Source organism: Dipodomys spectabilis, unplaced genomic scaffold, assembly GCF_019054845.1.
Source record: "Dipodomys spectabilis isolate Male_0828 unplaced genomic scaffold, ASM1905484v1 ptg000210l, whole genome shotgun sequence".
Classification (NCBI taxonomy): domain Eukaryota; kingdom Metazoa; phylum Chordata; class Mammalia; order Rodentia; family Heteromyidae; genus Dipodomys; species Dipodomys spectabilis.
In genome coordinates this window covers 6,389,486-6,413,366 of record NW_024870887.1, presented here as the reverse complement: position 1 = coordinate 6,413,366, position 23,881 = coordinate 6,389,486, and the positions used below count along the sequence as shown (strand labels likewise).

Below are 23,881 nucleotides of genomic sequence, written 5' to 3'. Positions count from 1 at the left end.
TGAAAAAAGCAAGGCAAAAGAAAGCTAAAATCTAGAGTGGATAGTCAAGCAACATACTACATATACACGAATATAGTGTACAATCCAGTGACTAGAAATTCACAGTAGCTGGCATGATGGAAGGTGGCCTGTCACATCTTCTTCCCCATTTTTCTATATCTTACTCAGTTTTATCAGCTCTGATGCCATTCCCTAAGGTGAATTTTGACAGTATTTGCTGGAGATTGTACTGGAGGTTGCAGGTAATCTCTCTTATTTTAAGAACCAGTATTACTGAAACAAGAAAACAACTGAAATACATGCTTATTAGGAAACGGCCAATGGCATAGCACTATTGTTATGGCAGTGCATAAGATAAGTTCTAGATGAACAATGAAGCTTAGAACTCCCAGGAATGGAATTTGAGTCCTTAACTGATAGCCATATAGCAAAAGGGGCACAAGAAGCATCTGTGAAACTTCTGGTTTAGCTCTTAAAGTGAATGGAAAAATTTATAAAAATAAACTTTTGTAGTTGCAAATTAAGGTTTAAATACTAAGTTTTGTTTTAACAGTAAACCCCAACAACATCCTTTTAATTAATAGTCAATAGATAGCTAGTTCTATCTGCTGCTGACTAATTTAGCTTATCTTAAATTTGTATGGGCTGAACTTCAGATGAAAATACCCAACTACTAGAGTATAAAGTAAAAGAATCTGGTTTATAGGAAAAGAAAATTTTGAGTACAATTTACCATAGCTAAGATATGGAACCAACCCAGATGCCCCTCAGTAGATGAATGGATCAAGAAAATGTGTCATATATATACAATGGAATTCTATGCTTCCATCACAGAGAATGACATCACCCCATTTGTTAGGAAATGGAAAGACTTGGAAAAAATTATATTAAGTGAAGTAAGCCAGGCCCAAAGAAACATAGGTCCCAAGGTTTCCCTTATTTGCAATAACGAGTATATGTCTGGGACAAGCAGAACAGGTCAGATAAGATGATGTTAAGTGAAATGAACCTCAATATAGGGACATAAGTGGTTTTTTCTTTCTTGTTATTGTTTCTAATTTATTTATAAGGTACCATGTCATTTTTTATTTTTGCTTTGTATGTCCCTCCCCCATGGTATAACCCTTGTTTTCACTGTATTTGATGTTGGTATAATTTGGGGAGAGGAAGGGAAAAACCAAATTGTTTAAATAGGGATACAGGTCGATCCATTACAACAATGAGATGTACAAGACGCTATGTCAAAAATGAACTTTACAATTTAGGAGGGGGTGGGGGGGATGGGGGGTGTAGTTGAGGAGGTGGGAGGGAAGGGATGGTATGGGAAAAACAAAGGAGGAGGCAACAATGCCTGATAAGAAATGTACTCCTTACCTTGCTCCTGTACAGTATTTTCACAATAAAAAACTTATTTAAAAAACAAAGATCTTAATTATTAAAAATTCTGAATCCATAAAAGTGAATGACCTTTATAAGAGAACAGTAATGTGCTCCAACTTATGGAAATGTTATGAGCAACTTATCAATGGACACAAGGCTGCATAAAGTGACGAATTCTCAGGCATGCACCATCGTACTTTGGGATCGCTAATGTTCCTTTTTTTCTAATGGATGCCATCTTGATGTCTGCATCCTGAGTTTGTCTCTCCTTGGCAAACTGTAAGGCAAAAAGCGTAAGACCTAAAGTTGGTAGACAAAGGTCCTTCAACACAGGACAATGAGTCATACAGTAGGAAATGGACTAAAAGAAAATTTAAAAGAAAGCCTAACAGGAAGAAATTTGAAGAGGAACCTTTGGGTTTAGGGTACATTATGGCATTAGCATACTGACTGTGAAAAAACCTAAGGTAAGAGCTGTACAGCAAACAAATATGGACACAACAGAGACTGTACTTCAGGTGGATTGCTAATGGCTCAAATAATGCAAACGAATCAAATACTAAGTATCCTGAGACACCAATATAGGATTATCACCTACAAATGAATTTTACTCTAAGGTAAAAGGAAAGTTGTATATCTGTATAAAGTAATGTTCACCAATTGCTTATGGGATTACTAGTTAGGTAAAGAATTCTGATAACTTGACTATAAAGGTTCATTGGTCTATTGGTCTTTTATTTAACATGGCTATTGTGGATTTATTTCATTCTTTTTTTTTTTTTATTCAGTATTTATGAACAATTGAGCACCACTGTTTTAGGTGGGCCTGAGGTTTGGGATAGGTGAGTAGGTAAAGAGAAGGAACAGAAGAGAGGGAACGAGAAAAAGAGATGAAGACAAAACATAGTTCTTGTCCCAAAGGCACTTAAACCCAGCAGACAGAAAATAAATTATATTTGCAAGCTGTAGCAGACTGGATGGAGATTTGAAAGTACTTCCAGCTGAAGGGATCAAAAAATATTCTTATGAGCTAAGCATAAAAACACAGAGAGATGTGCCGGTGCCGGTGGCTTAAACCTATAATCCTAGTTACTCAGGAGGCTGAGATATGAGGATCTTGGTTCAAAGCCAGCCCTAGCAGGAAAGGCCATGAAACACTTATCTCCAATAAACCACCAGAAAACCAGAAGTGGCTCAAGTGGTAGAGCACTAGCCTTGAGCTGAAGAGCTGAGGGACAGCAGCCAAGCCTAGAGTTCAACCCCTATGACCACCACCAACAACAAACACTTTGGGTGTTTGGGGTGGGAAGAAGTAGGGCTATTGTGAGGAAAATGAGGTCGCTACTTGAGTGGAGCTTAAAACTCAGGTGGCTCAGAGTTGTCTAAGGTTATAGAGCTCTGTGAGGCTTTCACTTGGTTACCGTCAGCCTCCTCTTCTTTTTTTCATAACAACTGTTCCAAACTCCCCAAAAACCCCACCTCTGTCACTTAACCAAGCATCATTTTTTGATTATCTAACCTCAGAACCTTACAACAGAACATTCTTTTCTTTTTCATCATCTCCACCAGTCTCAATCTTTCTGACTTAGAAAAAGAGAAACCCTCCTATTTCTCTATCTATCCGCTTCTGATTTAAAAAAAGTAGTTCATCATTAATCCATTCACCTTTTGCTTTTCCTGTTGAATCTTCTCAGATATAAAAAAATACTCTAGTCTCCTGTTCATCCTTTATATGACTCCCCCTCTTCTGCTGACTATGCCAGCTCTCCTTCTCACCAGCAAGCCTCCTGTGGGAGCTAACCTCTCTCCACTGACCTCAATATTCATTATTACTTATAAACTGGCTTCTGTCACTCCCACTCTTGTGAAATTATGCTGTCTCTTATTTCTCCAAAAATTTGGTAGTTGCTTATCCAAAGGCCCTTTCTAGATGTAAGTTGCTTAAGAGTGAGAAAAAATGGTGATATCTTAGAAAATGTGTATCTGCGAGTACTGAAACTTGCAATTGCCCAACTACTACTGAAAAACTTTGATTCAGATGAAAGCAATACTTGATGATATAAAATCATTTATACTCATACACAGAAAAGGCAAGGTTTTTTGTTTTGTTTTGGGTTTTTTGGTCTGGAAACCATTAGTAAAAATATGAGTAAGACATTTCTTCAGTGATTCTTTCCTAGGAAACATCTTTGTAATTAGGATGAATCATACTCTATTCCTTCTATATGCATCATACAGTCTGTAAATATCTCACCCATGGTTCAAAGGAGATGTAGAAAAACATGACGTGTAATTACTTTTACTGAGCATCCCTTTAAATTAAAACATAATTAATGCAGAAACCTTAAAACATGATACTATTTTGGGATAATGATGATGATGACAAAACCAAGAGATCTTATTTTTTCTAAAAACAAGTAATAAACTTCTCAGGAGAACAATAAACTCTTCTTAGACTACTAAAAAGGGAATGTTTTATTCATTAGTCTTAGAGTACTTATAAAGTCAAAACTATTACTCTCAAAACTCCCACTAGTTCTGGTTCCTTGTGTTTCCTACTTTGTTAGATGTGAGATTTTATGACAAATAAAACTACCATTCTAACCTAGCTCTACCCCACCTAATAAGATGAACTCTGAGTTCTACCCAAACCAGTCTCCTCAATGAGATATATAACCTTAACTGTACTCTCCTAAGTTACAAATTTAAATCCTACTATTCCTCAGGATCTAATAATAATTCCAGTTCCCTGAACATCTCTCCTTGCTTCTTCTTCCTACTCTCTTCTCTAATCCTCCCTCTTTCCTTCTCCTTTCCCCTTTCTTTCAGGTACTATAGCCCTTCTCTGCTCAGTACTTACATATGTTTCTGTGGTACTAGATCTTATACTGGGTACATACCCTGTCCAAATGTGTGCAGAAGGTATGTTCATCCATTTCTATTCTGATGCTGTTAACCGCATGCCTTGATCACAAGGCATTAACAAAACACAGGCTTTGCCTAAAATTCATATTGCATGCATTTACAACAAAGGCATTTTGACTATTTAAATATATATATTTAATACACACAAGTTTAAAAAATACATATAGGAACAGCTCTAAGTTTCCTTGCCTAAACTCTATTCACCTATCAAGTACAAGCAAATCCAATCAAGCATTTCCTAATTATTTCACATCTTAACCAATATTCATCCCTAAAGTATTAAAATATGAACCTTCAATAAAACTAATTTAACAAGTAAGTTGCCATAGACTACCTGAATTAATAAATGAATGATTAACAAACATAGTAAAATTGCTTTTTACTGATAAGAAAGGTTGTTTTTAGGCTAAGTGAACTGCTTAATGACTGTAATCTAAGCTACTTTCCAAGTCTGGGCCCAGCAAAAGAGTACAAGACACTATCTGAAAAATACAGCCAAAAAATGGCAGGAGGTGAGGCTAAAATGGCAGAGTTCCTGCCTAACAGATACAAGACCTTGGAGTCTAGTATTTGAAGGAAAATAAAAAAAGGAAGGAAGGAAGGAGCGAAGGAAGGAAGGGAAGGCAGGCAGGTGTTACGTGGGAAAGAGAGAGGAAGGGAAGGGAGATGGTTTAAAAAATTATACTTGTAGGGGTATGAAGCATCACTATATAGCATAAGGTTAGAAGAAATGCTCAAATCTCAAAGGAATTGCAACCAAAGCAAAATTCATACCTTAATGTATATCTATACATCTTGATGTATATTTTGATCCAAGGGTATCGTGTTTATATTGCTGTTTTGCCTTTAAAAGGTAAGCTGATTTTTAAGTTCTATAACTGAGATTGATAAACTATTTGGATATTTCCTTTGGATTTAATATTATGAACCTTCTGTGGTTACTAGTAAACAGTCCTGGATGAAAACAAGCAAATCTTGTAACCCAGAAAAGAATGTTCAATTCCTTTTTAGGCATTGTCAATTATAGATAAGCATGAGTTATTCCCATGTACTCACATTAGGAATAGTGTAAAGCATATCATGGTCAAGTTGGTAGGTCTGTAAGAATGAATAAATGTTTGTAAAAAATAGGAAGAATCTGCTGTCCAACTTTGAGGAATATTGGCTAACTGATCCTGCTATCCAAGAAAATGATAAATGTACCCACAATAAAAAGGTCATTGCCATTGCAAATCATAGAAACCTAATGTAATGAACAAAATACAGGAAGAGTCCTAATGCTGTGACTTCTAAGAAGGTCAATGCTAAAGTTTATGTTTGACTAAAGCAGCTTTCCTTAGCTGGGATAATAACATGCCTTCCTTTCAAGTCCAATGCACACATAGTTTATTACTTTCCTTTGGTACTTAGGCCACATTTCACTTACCTTTACCTTTAAAGGCCATTTAAAATTCTATAAAGAAACAGGGAATACCTAAGTTATAAATGAAATATGAATATGTGATTTTTCTTTTGTTTTGTACAACAGTCTCAAAAGTCTGCTAAGGGTTTTTACAGGGGACCCAAACTACTTTCTGTCTACATTTGTACAACACAAAATTAAACTAAAGAACTGCAAATTTGGGGAGATAAAAATCTATCAGTGAAAGTGGATGCCATTCTACAGATAAGCCAAATGACTCTCAACCCAAATTCTGACATTTCTTATCTAAAAAATTGTTTAACATCCTCATACTACTAAAAGCTAGCTGTTTAAAAGTTCACAAATGGATGAGTAGAATTCCACGTGTATATGTACCATATTTTCTTCCACTGAGGGGAATCTGGGTTGATTCCTTATCATGCCTTCGGTAAACAATGATGCAATGAACATATAGTTAGACTGATAGCTTTAGTTTGGCATTGTTTGTGTTCTATTAGATAAATGCAAAGGGATGGGACTGCTGGGAAGCTTTATGTTTAGTCTTTTAAGGAACCTTCAATACTGCTTTCCAGAGTAGTTAAACAAGTTTACATTCCACCAACAGTGTAATAGAGTTCCCTTCTGGCTGCAACCCCACCAATATTTGTTATTATTAGTTTTCTTGATAATGGCCATTCTAAGTGGGACTAGGTGGAATCTTAATGTTTGGATTTGCATTTCTTTTACAGACAGAGATGTTCAATACATCTTCATTGGCCATTCTTACTTTTTCCTCTGAGAAGTCTCTCTTTAACTTTGTAGCACATTTATTGATTGGGTTTTTGAGGGTTTACTTTTGGGGAGTTTATCATTTGTAAGGAAATAGCAAGACTTAGAAACAGTTATATTAACCGCTGCTTTCATTGTATTTGATGTTGGTATAATTTGTGGAGGGGAAGGGCAAAAACAAATCGCTTAACTAGGGATACAGGTGGACCCATTGCAACAATGAGATGTACAAGTCGTTATGTTGAAAAATGAACTTTACAACTTTGGTGGGGGCGGATCCGGTGGAGGGAGGTGGGGGGAGGATGGGAAGGGATGGGAAGGGGAAACAAAGAGGAGGCAACAATGTTTGATAAGAAATGTACTCGTTATCTTGCCCATGTAATTGTAACTCCTCTGTACGGTATTCTCACAATAAAAAAAAAAAAAAGAAACAGTTATATTAAGCAAAGTAAGCCAGAGCCAAAGACCCATAGGTTGTATGGTTTCCCTCATTTGTGGAAACTAGAATGTGCCTATAAATCTACATGTAAACACTCTGATCAAAAAATATATATACACACAAACGCATGAATACACACATACACATACACACACACATGGACATGATAAATTATATAGGACTCCAGATATTCTATTCACACACTGAGGCTAAAGGAGGGTATGTATAGGAGTGGTTAACAAAGGCTCAGTAGCTATGTACATATGATCATATAAAGTAATATTTTATTAAATAAACTCCAAGAAAAGGAAACAAAAGCTATTTTTAGTTGTCATTGTTGCTGTTTTAGTTTTCTTTTCCTTTTGTCTTGTTAGTATGTTTGTATTTGGGAGGATGAGAGGGGTACAGGAAAGGTGGAACAAAGGGTGAACAAATACAACAATGGTACTCACTAGGCACTAGGTGGAAAATGAACTTTATCTTATGGGTGGGGATGGCAGGCAGAAACAGGGAGGAGCGAGGAAAGGGGCGACATGGTTTAAAGGAATTGTACTCATTACCTGATTCATGTTATAACTATGACCCCTCTGTATATCAACTACAATAATAAATTTAATAAAGTCTACAAATACCCATGCCGATTATCTTAAATGTTAAATATGATAAATAATTTTGAAATCACAAATATTTACTTAATAGTACTCCAATTACTGTTGGAGAGAAATGTGTGAACCACAGATTATGGTAATGGTTAAAGATAAAGATAAACAGCATAACATGGAGTTTACTGTCAAGAGATTTAAGGTATCACTCCCATCCATCCCAACCTGAGTAACATTAATATAAAGGCAAACTGACAACAGTATAGATTACTGTATTTGTTATATTCAAATGCAACCACAGACAAGGTACTTTATAAAACAAAATTGAGAAAAAAATTTAAATTAGTTGTCTTATTATTTTGTTTTTCAATTACCATTCTCTATTTCAAGAGACAAAAGTGATAATAAAATTGTTTGGGTTATTACTGATTATTGCAAAAATCAAACACATTAAAATATTCACTTTGTGTATGTGTTCAATTTTGATGGAACTTGTCAAATAAAAAAGTACTTCGAATGTGGTCCAATGTAAAACTCTTGTGGAGGGATGAAAGTGACTGAAAACATACATGCTTTTTCCCTCCTGCATTACTTCCCTAGGAACAGAGAGCTGAATCAGAAACATCTCAGGCTTTACGTAGTATACCAAGGATTCAACTTATGGTAAGTGTAACAGTAGTTTGCTCAACCCAATTTCTATGACAGAGCAAGTCTGGGTGTTTTTAGTAGTCAGATAGCAAGTACAGACACCTATCTATGTGACAGATAACTATCTTTATATTATATAATAATCAATAAATATAATTATTCTGTATTATATAATATGAAAATAATCTAAGCAAAATGAAAAGAACAGCACTTTTGATGAGCCAATTTTCTACATGAATAATTATGTATTTAATTTCATGTTCTTCCAGGACCATTTTTTTTTTTTTTGGAAGGTCATGGGCTTGAACTCTGGGCCTGGCCACTGTTCCTGCGCTCTTCAGCTCAAGGCAAGCGCTCTACCTCTTGAGCCACAGCGCCACTTCTGGTTTTCTAGTGATTTATTGGAGATCAGAGTCTCACAGACTTTTCTGCCCGGGCTGGCTTTAAACCATGATCCTCAGATCTCAGCCTCCTGAGTAGCTAGGATTATAGGTGGGAGCCACCAGCACCCAGCTCAGGACAGTTTTTTAAGTTCTGTTTTTTTTTTCTTCCTTTGGTACTAGGGTTTGAACTTGTGCTCCTGAGGCAAGTGCTCCCACAATTTGAGCCACTTCTCATCCAGCTCTGGGACTGTTTCCTAGTCAGAACTGTTTTTCAAAAGGGAAGGCATGTTGCCTGCTTTGCATATGCATGCACACATACACACATAATGACCACATTTAGTACTTGCATAATTCACAATACTCAAACATCAATATATTTTTTAAAACTGCATGAAAAGGTCTAACTGGAAAAGAATGCAAAAATTTTGAATAAGGATAAAGAACAACTGCAAACTAGAAAAGGTACACAATTTATAAATAATCAAAGGGACACAGGTCTAGAATGAAGGACAAACAAAGTAAACCTTTTTTGGACAAACCCAAAAAAGAAGTAAAATATTCATCATAAAGTTATATACTGCACAGAACCAAAAGGTAGGCATATGTTCCTGTTAAATTTTTGGATTCAAGGATCCATTTTATTTGAAAATCTCGGCTTCACAGGGAATAAAATTTGCTTTTCATATTGAACAAGAAGCTATAGTATACTGTTACATATAATTTGTATACTTATCTGAAATCTCATCTATCTCATTTCAGACAGTTTTTAAGGACTTAAAATTTGGTGCATGTGTCACACAGTCTCCAGCATGGAGGCCTATCTACTGGCATCCTCTGTTACTGTCTTTCATCTCTCACTTTTGCTTTCAGGAGGAGGAAAATGGAGAGAATGCTGCAGTATATGCAACAATATTCCTTATGGTTACTGTACAGTCCATAAAAGTTATCACGCACAGGCAATCTCACACATTCTACTTACAGAAGTTTCTTCCACAAATTTCTAAATTTTAAAATAAACATATTTTATATATGTCAGTTATCAGCATTTTTCAAGATGCTACTCTTAAGAATGTAAACTTTATAACAGAACACCAATATTTAATCATATACAAGTCTTCAGGATGAGTTAAATAAACATATTTTCACTCATCAATAAAAACAATAATCTTCTGGTAACAGAACTTATACTGAAACTTTTAAAAATGTACTGGTACCATAAAACATAGAGTCATTATAATCTACGCACAGTTTTTAAAATCAACAGTAGACACTTATATGAATGGCATTTGTGAAACAGTGTATCATCAGCTCAGGACAAAATTTTTCTCCTATTAAAGTCAAGTGGGAAGAGATACCCAGATTATGATGGCTTTCTTTTCAATACCATCTCAGAATCTGAAACTCCTTGAGTCAACATACTGATAAGTCATGGAAACATTAAGAACCACATTCTCATATGGATTTTTACATGACCAATGCCAAGGCTTTATTCACTTAAGTTACAAAAAAACTAAAAGAAAAAACCCTCATCCTTTTATCTTTCAGTAGTTAAAATGAATGAGTGCCTTTAAGTTAGTGATTATTATCTGTGTCTGCCTCAATTAGCCTGCATTGCCATTGATCGGACCCCAACAGCAATAAAGAGGTCCCACATGAATTACTCTCTGCCGAATGTCTGATTTCTAGCATCAAGATGGTAGGAGACATGGCAATTAGGTATGTGTGAGAGATGCTGAAAAATGAATCACTTACAAAAATTTGCACAAAACTATCAACTTATAGAGTAACTACAACATTTGACATTCTCTATAGAACCTCAGATATAAAAGTAAACAAGACAGCATCTTAGAGGAACTCAGTCCAATGGGACTCAGAGATCAAAACAGCAACAACAGTAAAATAATAGTTACAGAGGGATATGAAAAAAATGTATTACAACAATGACATGACTGTATGATAAGAATAAAAGGAGGACAACCTGGAGAATTCAGGAAATTGAAGTAGAAAAGACTTCAACTGTCTAGGGAACCAAGAAGCTAAACACACATGACTAGAGACAGTTTAGAAGACATAATAGGAAGAGAAAAGCATGTATCTTATGAATGGAATGAAGGGAAGAAAATATTTCACAGAAAGAAGACCAAAAACACTAGGACCTGTGCTTTGAACAATGGTCCACTTGTGCAAGCAATCACTTAGGTTCAAATGCAAAGTATAGACAAACACAAATAAAAACCCCATGAATCTCTGGCCAAGTGCCAGATCTGAGGACAGCAGTTCAAAGCCAGCCCAGGCAGGAAAATCCATGAGAGTCTTATCTCCAATAAATCACCAGAAAACTGGAAGTGATGGTGTGGCTCAAGTGGTAAAGCGCCAGCCTTGAGCTGAAGAGCTGAGGGGCAGTGCTGACGCCAAAAGTTCAAGCCCCAGGACGGACCAAAAAACAAACCCCAAATCCCACAAATCTCAATTATTTTCTGAGAAACATATTAGCCAACCTCAGTTTAGAGACAGGGTAGACTGCATATCATACAAAAAAAAAAAAAAAACCTTATTAGGTTCTGGAAAAAAAACAGGAATATTACATACAAATGATGAGTACCATCTTTCTAAGAACTGATTAAGACAATGGACGCCTTTATTATCTTTTTTACATTCATCTTATTTTTAATACTTAATGTTCTTTTTGCAATAAAATTTAGTACTACCATATAGTATATACATGTTGTTACTATCATAATGAAGCTCCTATGCTATAATTTTTAAAATTCTATCACCTGGAAAGCAAGCTAAGAAAATGAAGTCATAAAAATATTTTTAAGCTTTAATAGCCAGAAGGAAGAAAAAGATAGAGACACAGTTTGAAAAGACAGAAATTAGAATGTCAATTCTTTTTTTTTATACTCTAGTAGAAACATAAAGCAAATACACATCAAGACATCCAGGACAAATTTTTTTCAGTTATATAGTGCTAAATGACTGGCATTATATTTTAAGAAAAGTGTGTTTCTCAAGTGTTCCCAAAAGGTTAGAGAAATGAAGGAAGTAATAAATGGAGAAGTAACAAAAAATAAAAGAGGTCACTATAAAGGAAAACTCATATACTTTTCCACTTAAACAAAAATCCCCCAAAGCTAAAGAGATCAGAGAGAAATCTTGGAAGAGGGAAGGAAATCCTACAAGGAATAAGTTTTTGTAGCTTTTGGAATAGAATATATCTGCACTTATTACAGTGGGAAAAGCACAGGCTTTAAACAGATCGGATTTTAAGTTATGCTACTCTACTTAGCAGCTGTACAACCCTGGGAAAATTGCGAAAAGGAATTGGTCTCCAATAGCATGGAATGGCATAACTACTGCCTGGAGCTGGGAGAATCACATGACATGTGAGAGTGGCAGGAGGCAGTGGTGAGATCAGGATCTTATGACAGGCTGACTCCCAGGTCTGACTTCTGACCTAAGTTCCTTGAGTTTTTAGAAAGCACCCAGAGTGCGGAGCTGATGGCTCAGGCCTGTAATCCTCGCTTCTCAGGAGACTGAGAGAGATCTGAGGATTGTAGTCGGAAGCCAGGCTGAGCAGGAAATTTTTTTTTTTGGGGGGGGGGGGGGCGGGGGCGGTCTGGTCATGGGGCCTGAACTCTGGGCCTGGGTGCTGTCCCTCAGCTCTTCAGCTCAAGGCTAGCGCTCTACCACTTGAGCCACAGCACCACTTCCGGCTTTTTTCTTTTTGCTTATGCAGTGCTGAGGAATCGAACCCAGGGCCTCATGCATGCAAGGCATGCGCTCTACCACTGAGCCACCTTCCCAGCCGCCTGAGCAGGAAACTTTTATCTCCAATAAATTATTTAGAAAAAGACCAAAGTGGTGCTGTGGCTCAATTGGTACAGTTGCTAGCCTTGGGCAGAAGAAATGCAGGGACAACCTTCAGGCCCTGAGTCAAGCACCAAGACTGCCACAAAAATAGAAAGGAAAATTAAAGAAAAAAATCAAGAAAGCACCATGGATGGTTGGGTGGTTCTACTTTATGGGTAAGGCAAGGAAATAATATATACAATCCAATGCCTGGCACATGTGAGGTATGTAATAAATGTTAGTTATTTCAATGTACAAAAATAATAGCATTTTCATCTGGGCTGTTTTTTTCTTTAAGTATAAGATAAGATCTGTTACAAATGAATAGCTCATATTATTTTGCTAGGGGGGGGGGCGGGGGGGGGGGGGGGTAAAATGAACAAAGGATACAAAATAAATATCATTTCTAATCCAAAACATGATGTAAAGATTTGATATGAAGAAAAATCTGTAAGTCTCTGCCATATGATCATGAACAATTATGATTATGATTATGAACAATTTCTGTTTCATGGTATGTAAATCTCCAAGTCACTTTGGTAACCCATGTGTTGACCCACCAATCTCATTCTGGTTTTGTTGTCTTTTTGTCAAAATTAAAAGACAAAGTATTTGTTCCTATACTATGACCCCAAAAGAAAGTCAACTGTTAATCTACAAAGATATTTGCAAATTTGAAGAAATGGAAAAAATCTCAGAAAATATTCTAGCAAATGTCAAAGGTCTATTGTACAATTATATTATTAACATGAGGGAAAGGGCTTTCCATATTTCATAAATCATTTTTAGCCATGAAAAGCCTTCTGAAAAGGTCAGGGTGCATAGTATAAAATATACCCAATGTTTCAAAAATTTGTCTGTCTGCCTTTCTTCTTTGTCTCTTTTAACCTGCTGTTAGGATGGCTAAATGAAATGCAACCTTGGGAGAAGCTGACTGAGTAAAATAAATGCTGACATGTAAGCTGCCAACATGGTGGCCACAAACAGACTGAACTGCCAGCATGTAGTTGTGAACTGAGCAAAAAGTCCAAGGAATTAAAAGAGTTGAACACTGTTGAAGACAACTGTCTAGAACTGTTATATAGCTTTTTTGCTTCCAATTTTCTCTAAGCAAATGACAACTCCTGGGCCCAAATGAAAGAGGCAAACACATCTATCAGATAACAGAAATGTCAGAAATTCTCTCTTGCTGAATAAAGACCATGCAGATCCAAACTACATGGTGGGAATTTACTTTTCCTCTAGAGGTTATCTCTGTATGCCCTAGGTTAGTGAAAAGAGCATTAGCTTCATTTCTGCCTATTTAGAATTTATGAATGAGCTAAATATAAGTAAAAATGGGAAATTTTTTTACCAAAAACTCAAAATGTTTTTATGAATTTCCAACATAACTTTAAATATACTTTGATGATGATTTAGACTTATAAAATGATTTTCTTTGAGAGAATTAATCTAGAAGCAGACAAACTAAAATCATAAACATTTGGAACATCAAAATTTTAAATAGCAATGGTGTCAAACAACAGTCTTAAGTATTATCAGCTGCTCTACAGTTCAAGTCTTCAACTCCTTCAGTCTGACTTTTCCAAGGTGACTGACTATGTTACTCCCTGTTAATCCTGAGTCTGTGTCCTAGCTTACACTGCTTCTCAGCCATCCCTGTTTTTGTTCTGCCTACTCATATCACTTGCAGTCACTATTGTCTAAGAGAAATTCAGCTTCCTTCAGAAACCTCACTTGAATCTAGCAGTACTCTATGATATGTTTACTGAATATTCCTGCATTTAAAAAATCAGTATAATACCTATATCCAACACACATAGAACTTAGCACTTAAACATATTGTCTTATATTATGTTTTAGATTTTTTTTCTTACCGATCCATGACAATTGAACTTTTGAAGACAAGGTCATGTCTCAAGTAGTACATACTTTGAACCAAGGATGTTTTATTCGTTTTTCCCACTACTCCTTTTCAAGGTTTCAAATGTGCACACCTGTGCCTCCTAATGGTGAAAGTAATTATTGTTTGGCCTCAACTGAGTAATTGGCTTACAAAGAGTGAGAGCAAACAAATGAAGAGAAGATGTAGAGGAGAATGCAGTAACAAATTCAATGTACTCCCTATATAAAGAAAAGTGAGGGAAGGAGTAGTTTGGGATGGATGTAAAATGTATTCTCTCCCAAAAATGTACACAACAAAAATCACACATGGTAGGTCAAGAAGAACTGAGCTAGTATTGTTAAAAAAAACAACAACAAACCATGAGAGATCATTATGAATATAAGTAAGTTCTGGTATAATTATTTAAAGGTTTAAAACTATGTTGTCAGAAGCAAGTTTTAAAGAGTAGATACTTCTAAGATTCTCTTCATCACTGGTCCTTGTTAAAACTGTTTTCTCTCTATGCTCCCTCCAACTGTCCCCTCAAAAACTAAAGTAGTCCTCAGCATCCCAAACAACAGCTCTTTAGTCTACGTTTGCGTCTCCCATCATCTCAGGCAGAGTCGTAAACACCAATACACTTTGTGACTATCATTCTTCCATAGTCAGGACATTGAGCCTCTTTTTTCTCTTCGTTCTTTCTTTTAAATTGAAGAAAATAATCTAGTTGACTAGTGTTATAAAAGTGCTTTATGATTCTGAGGCTTTACAAAATAATCAGACTGTAAGAAGCAACAAACAGGAAGAGTATGTGCTTCTCAGTTAGACAAACTATATTCTAATAAATGATGAGATTCTTTGCCTCACTGCTCTGATTTTGTACTTTAACTACCATGTAAGGATATTACATGGATTAATTGAACTTCAGCATAAAATATTTAGTACAATGCTGCTACTTAGAAAATGCTTGATTAATGATATTATTATTTTAATAATAACGCATTTCTCATTACTATTATTAAAATGTACAGTTTCAGTTTACCTTTCAAAATGAAATAAACAGAATCACCTAAATGATCATCTAGTTTTCTAACTGAAACAAATGAGATACATGTTTTTCTCACTCACCTGACACATGGGGTATGATGGAGTGGGGTGGGAGGGCCAGTTGCTGGTTCTGTAGAAAAATTACTAGTTATGGTTAACTAATGCTATAAGTGCAAATACACATTCCTCTAATAGGTAGCAAAGGTATATGTGAGTTTTCTATCAAAATATTTCCTACATTTCAGAACAAACAGCTTAATAGATATATTGTTATCTACTATAACAACTTGCAACTCTCTTGTCCACACAAAGGATGTGTTCCAAAGTCATAACTCATCAACAGGGAAATGTGAAAGCTGAATATGTTCTATGATGTCAGAAACACCAATGAAGACCATCATTAAATACCACAAGATATAACTGCACTACTGGCTAGGTGATTACAAGAAAGATGCTACAATCAAGGTGTCACATTAAGAAAAGGAAAGAAATAGAACTACCCAGTATCTTTCCTCTCTACCCCACTCTCAAGGCATGAAGATCTATGTCTTCCATGAGCATTCACTTGTCATACACAATGGGATTGTTTAGGCCTTCAAGCCCATGCCCTATTAGTAACAGCCCCAGAATTGCCAAAACAAATTAAACGAAGGACGACAAAGTATCAGCTAAAAACAACATAAGGATTGAGAGAGCAAAGCACATTTCTTTAAAATCATGAGTTCTTAGTTGTAAAGAAGCTTCATCTTTGCAGGTCATACATTGTATCTTGAAGCACATTAGGGACTAACAGATCCACAGTGATGCCATTATCTTCTTGCATGATGGTTCAAGACTTGTCATTGTGAGACAGTGTGGAAATTGCAGATGAAGGCAACTGTTGCATCAGCTAAGGACTAAATACAAAGTTTAACAATGTATGCCAATTTTATTAGGAAAAAAGTATATTTTGAAATGGACACTTACCTTCTCTTAAATGGTCTACCACAAAAGTAAAGCCCGTAGTTCTTGGATGCAAGACGTACTCATATTTTTGAAGTCCATTCTTTTCAGCAAAATCATTACTTCGAGCCTTGCTATTTTCTAAACAAAATAATAGATTATTAAAATAAAGGGAGACAATGAGGTAAAGATATGCAGAATTTCTTAGCTAAAGATAGCAACTAAATGTTCTATAATTACTGAATATAGTATATGTATTACTTAATACAGGATATTTCAGACGGTTCAGCAGACATTTCAGATAGTCCATTACAAACATCTCAGACCCACTTACATGTTTTAAGTCATATATCATGATTTTCTTTTTTTTTCCCAGCTGTACAGTTTCAACTTAGGGCCTTACACTTTTTAGGCAGGAGTTCTCCCACTTAAGACACGTCCCCCCACTTTATTTTATTTTATTTTCTTCTCTGACTTTTTTTGGTCATTTTTCAGATAGAGTTTTATGTTTTACCCAAGGCTGGCTTCAGACCACGATTCTCCCAACCACAGCTTCCCTAACCACTGGAATGACAGTCATGAACCACATGCCAGCTTGTTTTGTGAGATAGCTTACTAACTTTTGGCCCTTGTTGACTTCAAATAGCAGTCCTCCTTGGTTTTACATGAGCCACCATGCCTGGCTGTATCAACATATTTTTAACAAAAGATTCTTGAACTTTATGTTCAAATCTACATTATTTAGAAGACTTTACAAAGTCAATATGCAATGAAACCCAAAATATAAATGAAATATAAATTAAAAATTTTACAATTATAATCCTTATGAAAAAATAAGATATTAAAATACAAAATTCTGATAAATTAAGATTCAAAAACTAACAGAAGAGAAGGATCTAGATAGGCAGAAGAAATAACTGGCAATCAGAAACAACAGATCAACATTTTTTGACCCAATAATTATGTTTTCACAGCAAATAACTGCCTTGCTCAGGCACAGAGCAGGCAAATATTACTAACCAAAACCACTCCACAACAGAATGGACAGAGGATTAGCATATCATGTACAAATATCTGAACATGGTTTGGCTGAATATAGTTACAGAGTCAAGTATATATTCCAATTGTTGGCAAAATCTCCTTTTTCCATTCCATGAGGTAACTTAAAAAATTCCAAGAAGAACCAAACCCATTACTCAGCAAATACAGCTGGAAAAAGTAAACTGCTCAGAAATTTTCCCTTAACTTCTAAGAGAGATCATGAAATACCTTTTGATCACAGCAGATGCTAGGACTTTTTATTCCATACTGCATTCTTAAATTTATAGGCTATTATTCCAAGTGCAAGAAAAATATCTATATAAACAAAACTTTCCTCAGAATCAATTTAGAAGAACTGAATGCTCAACAAAATATATATTTCACAACTCTAAAATATCCACAGAACACTGAAGAAAGTAATATATCATTTTATAATAGAAGAATTGAATTTTAAATACCCAGTTCCCTAGCAACTAAAAAAGAAAGGCCTTCACACATGGAGAGTAATAAGTTTCTCTCTATCATTGAGAATATCTTTGGCATAGGACTATGAAACATTATTCTATTAGCGGCAACTGACAGACCTTAATTGGGATTAGAAATCCCAGAGATACCACAAAGATAAGTAGAAACTAACTACATGTTACTCTTCCAGTAGACTGGGGATTCTGGAGACAAAACTGAATTTTGTTGTAGATGTGACTACAAAGAAAATAATCCTTAACTGTACTGTCACTATGTGGGAAAGTAGACATAATCTGAAAGATATAGTTAGGAAAGTCTTCCCTCCACACTAACTTCATCTACCTGCCCCAGACTCTGTTATTTTAGTAAGTGCACTAGCATCTCTCCTTGGACCAACCTTCTGTGAGCTCACTCCCTGTCACTGTCCTATTTCAGACTGCTTCCACCCACAAGTCTGAGACCACCTCTCTGCCATACTCAGGCTTGCTAGGTCTGTTTCCACCTTAGGTCTATGAAGTTGTCCTTCTGTTTACCCAGAGGCCTCCTACCTATTCAGACTATTCAGACGTAAGTCTTCTGCTTGAGCATTTAGTCTCTAAACAGAAATTTAACAGAAGCTGGGTGCTGGTGGCTCCCACCTATAATCCTAACTACACAAGAGACTGGGATCTGAGGATAGTGCTTCAAAGCCAGTTTGGGAAGGTAAGAGATTCTTATCTCCAAATAACAATCTCCCCAAAACAAACACCTAAACTCTGAATTAGACCCTAGTACCACTTCTCAATTTTAATTAATAAGTTAATTAATAAGCATTTTTAGAATTGTAATACCAAAATCATACACTATATAGGATTCATGTTTTAGAGATGTGCCTAGTTTATAAACTTGACATAGTTAATATTGTTCAAGTCTCTGCAACAGATGAATCAAAGATCTCTTTATGGATGTTTCCCAACACATCTGAATTTCTTCATCAACTATGGTTCAGTCACCCTTTATTTATTTAAATAATTGTGTAAATTACAGTGTTCATCTTGAATGCTATTTGGACAATAAGTTCTATAAATTATTAGGTTTCATAAATTATCTCTTAAGCATGTGTGTTAAAGTATGCTCAGTTATCTCTCTTCTTATGTCCTGAGGGTTGCTCATCTTGGTTAAGCAACAAGAGTTTGAAAGACAAGTTCATCTTCCTCTTCTCCATACTACTTGTAATTTTTAGATTTCCATTCTGTTCTGCTTTGATTGCTTTCCCTCATATAATGGACCTTCATCTACTGGATCTTTCTCAAATTCTATATTATGTTTCTTGAGGTTGTAGGGTATTCAATTTACTCTCCTGTGTGCAAGGATTCTATAGAACTACTTCTTGTTCCAAATTATGGCTTAACCCTATCTCTCCCAGTAATCAAAACAGGCAGTTCTACTTTGATCCATCTTATATCCTGGACTGCAATAGAAGCTTTCAACTGTAAAAATCATCTGTGGTTTAAATAAGTATGAAAAATACTGATTTTAATAAGAATATATGAACATATATATGATACACTGTATAATATTTTGTTACCAATTTTTTGTCTGGAAAGGTAAGAAAGTTCTAAATAAGTCCTCCTGTGTCCCCTCCATAACTCAATGATGGCTGATTTTTCTTCAGGAAGGGACAAAAATTTTCCTGCCCATATTAGGAGAAAGGCAGCATATTACGTCAAGTGCTAGAATAATAAGTGTGCATAATAACAGCCTCCTGTAGTTGCCTATAATGAATTCAATATAGTGAAAACCTGCAGTCCTGAGTTCTGACATGCTATTGATTAACTGAGTAACCTTAGGGGTGAGTACATTAATGTTGGTAATATTCAGCTACTTCACTTGATGATTTCTAAATTCCTTTGTTTTAAAACTGTAAGAAAATGGAGCTACCTTACCTGTGAGATCAGTTCCTTCTGGGAATATGAGAAGTTGAAGTGGTTCACGGATATCACAAAAATAATTAATCATGTCTTCAAAATGACTCTTGTCATCTTTCCACTTCCTATGAATAAAGATATAGGCAGCAGCTTGCATGGCCCAACCTAGAATGAATTTAACAAGCATGTGCATACAGTTTTATTACCAATTCCAATTCCAAATTATAGATTATTAGATACAACTTTTCACATTCAATTTTACCATATTTATCAGCATAAGCATCCCATATCACAAATTTAATATTAATTTTCAGTTAAATAACACATACAAAACAGATTATTTTTAAAGGAGTTTGGTCTTCCCTTTGTCAAATTCTCAAAAACCTTTTTTTAGTTGGGCATAGTGGTACGTGCTTGTAATCCCAATTATATGGGAAGCAAAGGTAAAGAGGACTGCTATTTGCAGCCAATCCAGGTTGTACTATCTTCATATGTATTCAGAGGTTTTCAGCTGAACAACACTGACAGGTAAAATGTATTTCTTCATTTCAAGTGAGAATGTCTACAAAGAGGTAGGGGTGATAGCTTCTGGAGAAAATACCGGACATGCAAAATACCCTCCTCCTATCAGGACTACCTTCCACCTGCTTTGAGATGGCAATGCCTGTACTACACATGAGATTCTACAAAGATCATGGGGATGGATCTATACAGTATCCACAGATTCTGTCTTTACAAACCTGCAGACTTTCAACTTTTGTCTGAGAAACTCATGTTAAAAATATAGTGTCCTGCAATGGAAAAGTGTGAAAAAGTTATATAGACTAATTTCAATTTTTACAAGTTATATTGCTATTAATTAACTAAAGTATGAGATAAAAGTCATAACAATGTAACAAGGTTAAGAAAAACCTGAGAACCTAAGTATTGCTTTAAACATGGAGGAAATGCTCACTGATAACAGCAAAATGGGAGAAAAGTAACCCCTTTTAAAGATGTTTTGTGATTTTTTTTAAGACACAAAATAGAGAAACATTTTAAAAGAGTCAAAAGAAAAAAGATTCAAATACATTTGTAATGTGCATGTGGAATGTAAAAAGGAAGAGGATCAAAAGGAAGAATCATTACATTCAAAGGAAAGGGCAAAGAGGTTAGATAGGTTATCTGTTCTGTCCTTCATTCTAGACTTTGTGAAAGATACAAAGTGTTTTAGAAAAGTGTTATAGGAGTGCCTCATAGATATAACTCCCCACCTAATCATGAAGAAACTTCAGAAAACACACAATATCCAACTAAATACTCTTCAAAATCACCATCAATAACTAAAGAAATACTGAAACAGGATGGAGGCTGAATAAGACAACACATGGACTGAAAAAAATAAGAGATTTTCTTCACTGTGATGCTAGGACAGAAAAACCATATTAGTAGAAAACCCAGCAAAAGTTAGTCTACTGTTTAATGAAAATATTGCACCAAACAAAACAATATCAATTGAAAATATGGTGTCAATGTTAATCTTGTTTTGAAAAATGCAATACTTCTATGTTAGATAATGAATGTTATTTTTGTAAATGTTCCATCAACCTAAAATTATTTCACATAAGTTTATTTTACATATATGGGCTGGGATGGGCACAGAAAAAAAATTATATTAGACCATTTATTGATGAAAATTCTGCTCTGGATACAGTTTGAGGACTTCTCAAAATACTAAACATAGATCTACCCTACCATCCATCCATAACCATTCCTAAGCATCCACCCAGAACCTCACAAGTCAGGATACAGTAAAGACTTGCACACTGTTGCACAATTCACAATAGCCAAGTTATGGAAACAGCCCAGATGCCCTAACAAGTGGATCAAGTCTTTCCCAGCTCTTTCTTTCTAAGCTCTTTCTCAGCTCTTTCATTCTCAGCTCTTTCCCAGCTCTCTCTCTCTTTCTCAGCTCTCTTTCCCAAGTCTTTCCCAGGCTTTTCCCTGCCTTTCCACGTGGAGGGCCAACATGGCCTGGTGCCAGCCAGAAGGATGAATAAACCTACCCCTTACCTGAAAAAAAAAAAGTGGAAAGAAAACGTGGTACATATATACAATGGAATTTTTCTCATCAATTAGAAAGAATATGTCATTTCCAGGAAAATGGATGGACCTATGGCAAAGTATGTTAAGTGAGATAAGTCAAGCTCAGAGAGATATCTGGTACATGTTTTCTCATATATGAAAGCTAGATTTTAAATACAACTGGACACGATAGCTTACACAGGACTCCATGCACTTACAAACAAACTAAAGGAGAATATACTTAGGGGAGGAACGCAATGGAGTAACTCCTCTGAACATCTAAAGTATTACTTACCAAAACAAATTCTAAGAAATTGAACTGTTTTGTTATTGCTGTTGGTGGTGGTGTGTTTTTGTTGTTGTGTTTTTAGGTGGACAAAAGCAGACAAAGGCCAGGTACTGGTGGCTCACACCAGTAATACTAGGTACTCAGGAGGCTGAGATCTGAGGATCACAGTTCAAAGCCAGCCCAGGCAGAAGAAACTCTAATCGCGAATAAACCACCAGAAAACTGAAGTGGCACTGTGGCTCAAGTGGTAGAGTGCTGCCTTGAGCTGAAGAGCTGAGGGATAGAACCTAGACCCAGAGTTCTAGCCCCATGACCAATTAAAAAAAAAAAAAGCAGAGCAAAGGAATGGAGGGGGCAAGAATAAACAAATGTAGTCATTGTATTCAATATATACTAAGTAAAAAGTAAACTGCAACTTGTGGGCACTGATGGGAGGAGGATATGGAGAAAAGTAAAGGAAGGAGAGACATTGTCCAAGAAGCATTGCACTCATTACCTGACTTGTAGAATTGTAATCCCTTTGTACACTCCTTAATAATAATTTTAAAAATTACACCAGATCAAAAAGATACAATGATCTTTTTATTTTAGAATAACGACAAGTATGGTACAATATTACTTGAATTATATCAGTAAAATATTTCTAAGAGGGCTGGGAAGGTGGCTCAGTGGTAGAGTGCTTGCCTTGCATGCCCGAGGCCCTGGGTTCGATTCCTCAGCACCACATAAGCAAAAAGAAAAAAAGCCGGAAGTGGCACTGTGGCTCAGATTGTAGAGGGCTAGCCTTAAGCTGAAGAGCTGAGGGATAGTGCCCAGGCCCAGAGTTCAGGCTCCACGACTGGACCCCCAAAAAAAAACAAAAACAAAAAAAAATATTGCTAAGATATAAATTTTGACATTTTTACCTTTGAAAAAAATTTTAATTTTTGGCTATATAATATCCCTAGTACAAGGCCTCAAATGTAAGGAAAATATTTTCTGTGAGATTTATTATAAAAAATGAAGAGATAGGGAAGGGGGTGAGAAAGCCACATAGCCTAAAAAAAAGGTATGTAATAAATTCCACAGCTAATAGTTAATCATCTCCTCACATAATATTGTGATTCTCTTTTAAAACTGACTTTCTTTTCTTAAAAAATCTATCATAATTTTTTAAATATAAATTTTTTATTGTAAAGATACTATACAGAGGGGTTACAATTACATGAGAAAGGTAATGAGTACACTTCCTATCAAGCATTGTTACCCCCTCCTTTGTTTTTCCCCTACCATCCCTTCCTTCTCTACCTGCTCACCTCCTCCCTCCCCCCTATTTCCCCCCAAGTTGTAAAGTTCATTTTCAACATAGTGTCTTGTACATCTCATTGTTACAATGGGTCAACCTGTATCCCTATTTAAGCATTTTGTTTTTTCCCTTCCCGTCCCCTCCCCAAATTAGAAAAATGTATATACAAGATGTAGGGTACCAGAATCAAATACAATGAAAACAGGGGTTATACTGTGGGGGAGGAACATACCAAAGAAACAAAAAAAATCACATAGAACATTATAAATATGTCAAAAACAGTAGCAAAAAAGAAAAAAACCACTTGTGTCCCTATCTTGGGGTTCATTTCAATTAACATCATCTTATGTACCTTTTGACCTTGTCTGATTGTCCTAGACATATACTAGTTATTGCAAATAAAGGAAACCATGGGACCTTTGTTTCCTTAGGTCTGGCTTACTTCACTTAATATAATTTTTCCAAGTCTTTCCATTTCCTAACAAATGGGGCCATATCATTCTTTTTGACAGAGGCATAGAATTCATGTATATATA

At 35.7% G+C, this 23,881-nt stretch overlaps 1 protein-coding gene across 4 annotated transcripts in view; it reads right to left on the bottom strand.

Moving 5' to 3' along the window:
- Nucleotides 1-23,881, bottom strand: part of Lclat1 (lysocardiolipin acyltransferase 1) — a 150,544-nt gene that overhangs the window by 49,718 nt on the left and 76,945 nt on the right. For all 4 annotated transcript variants that reach the window (XM_042696695.1, XM_042696693.1, XM_042696694.1 and 1 more), the window contains exons 4-5: nt 19,726-19,872; nt 16,319-16,435 (exon numbers count right to left, since the gene is read on the bottom strand). In XM_042696695.1, the coding sequence (XP_042552629.1) occupies nt 16,319-16,435; nt 19,726-19,872 (264 nt within the window). The remainder of the gene's footprint in view (nt 1-16,318; nt 16,436-19,725; nt 19,873-23,881) is intronic.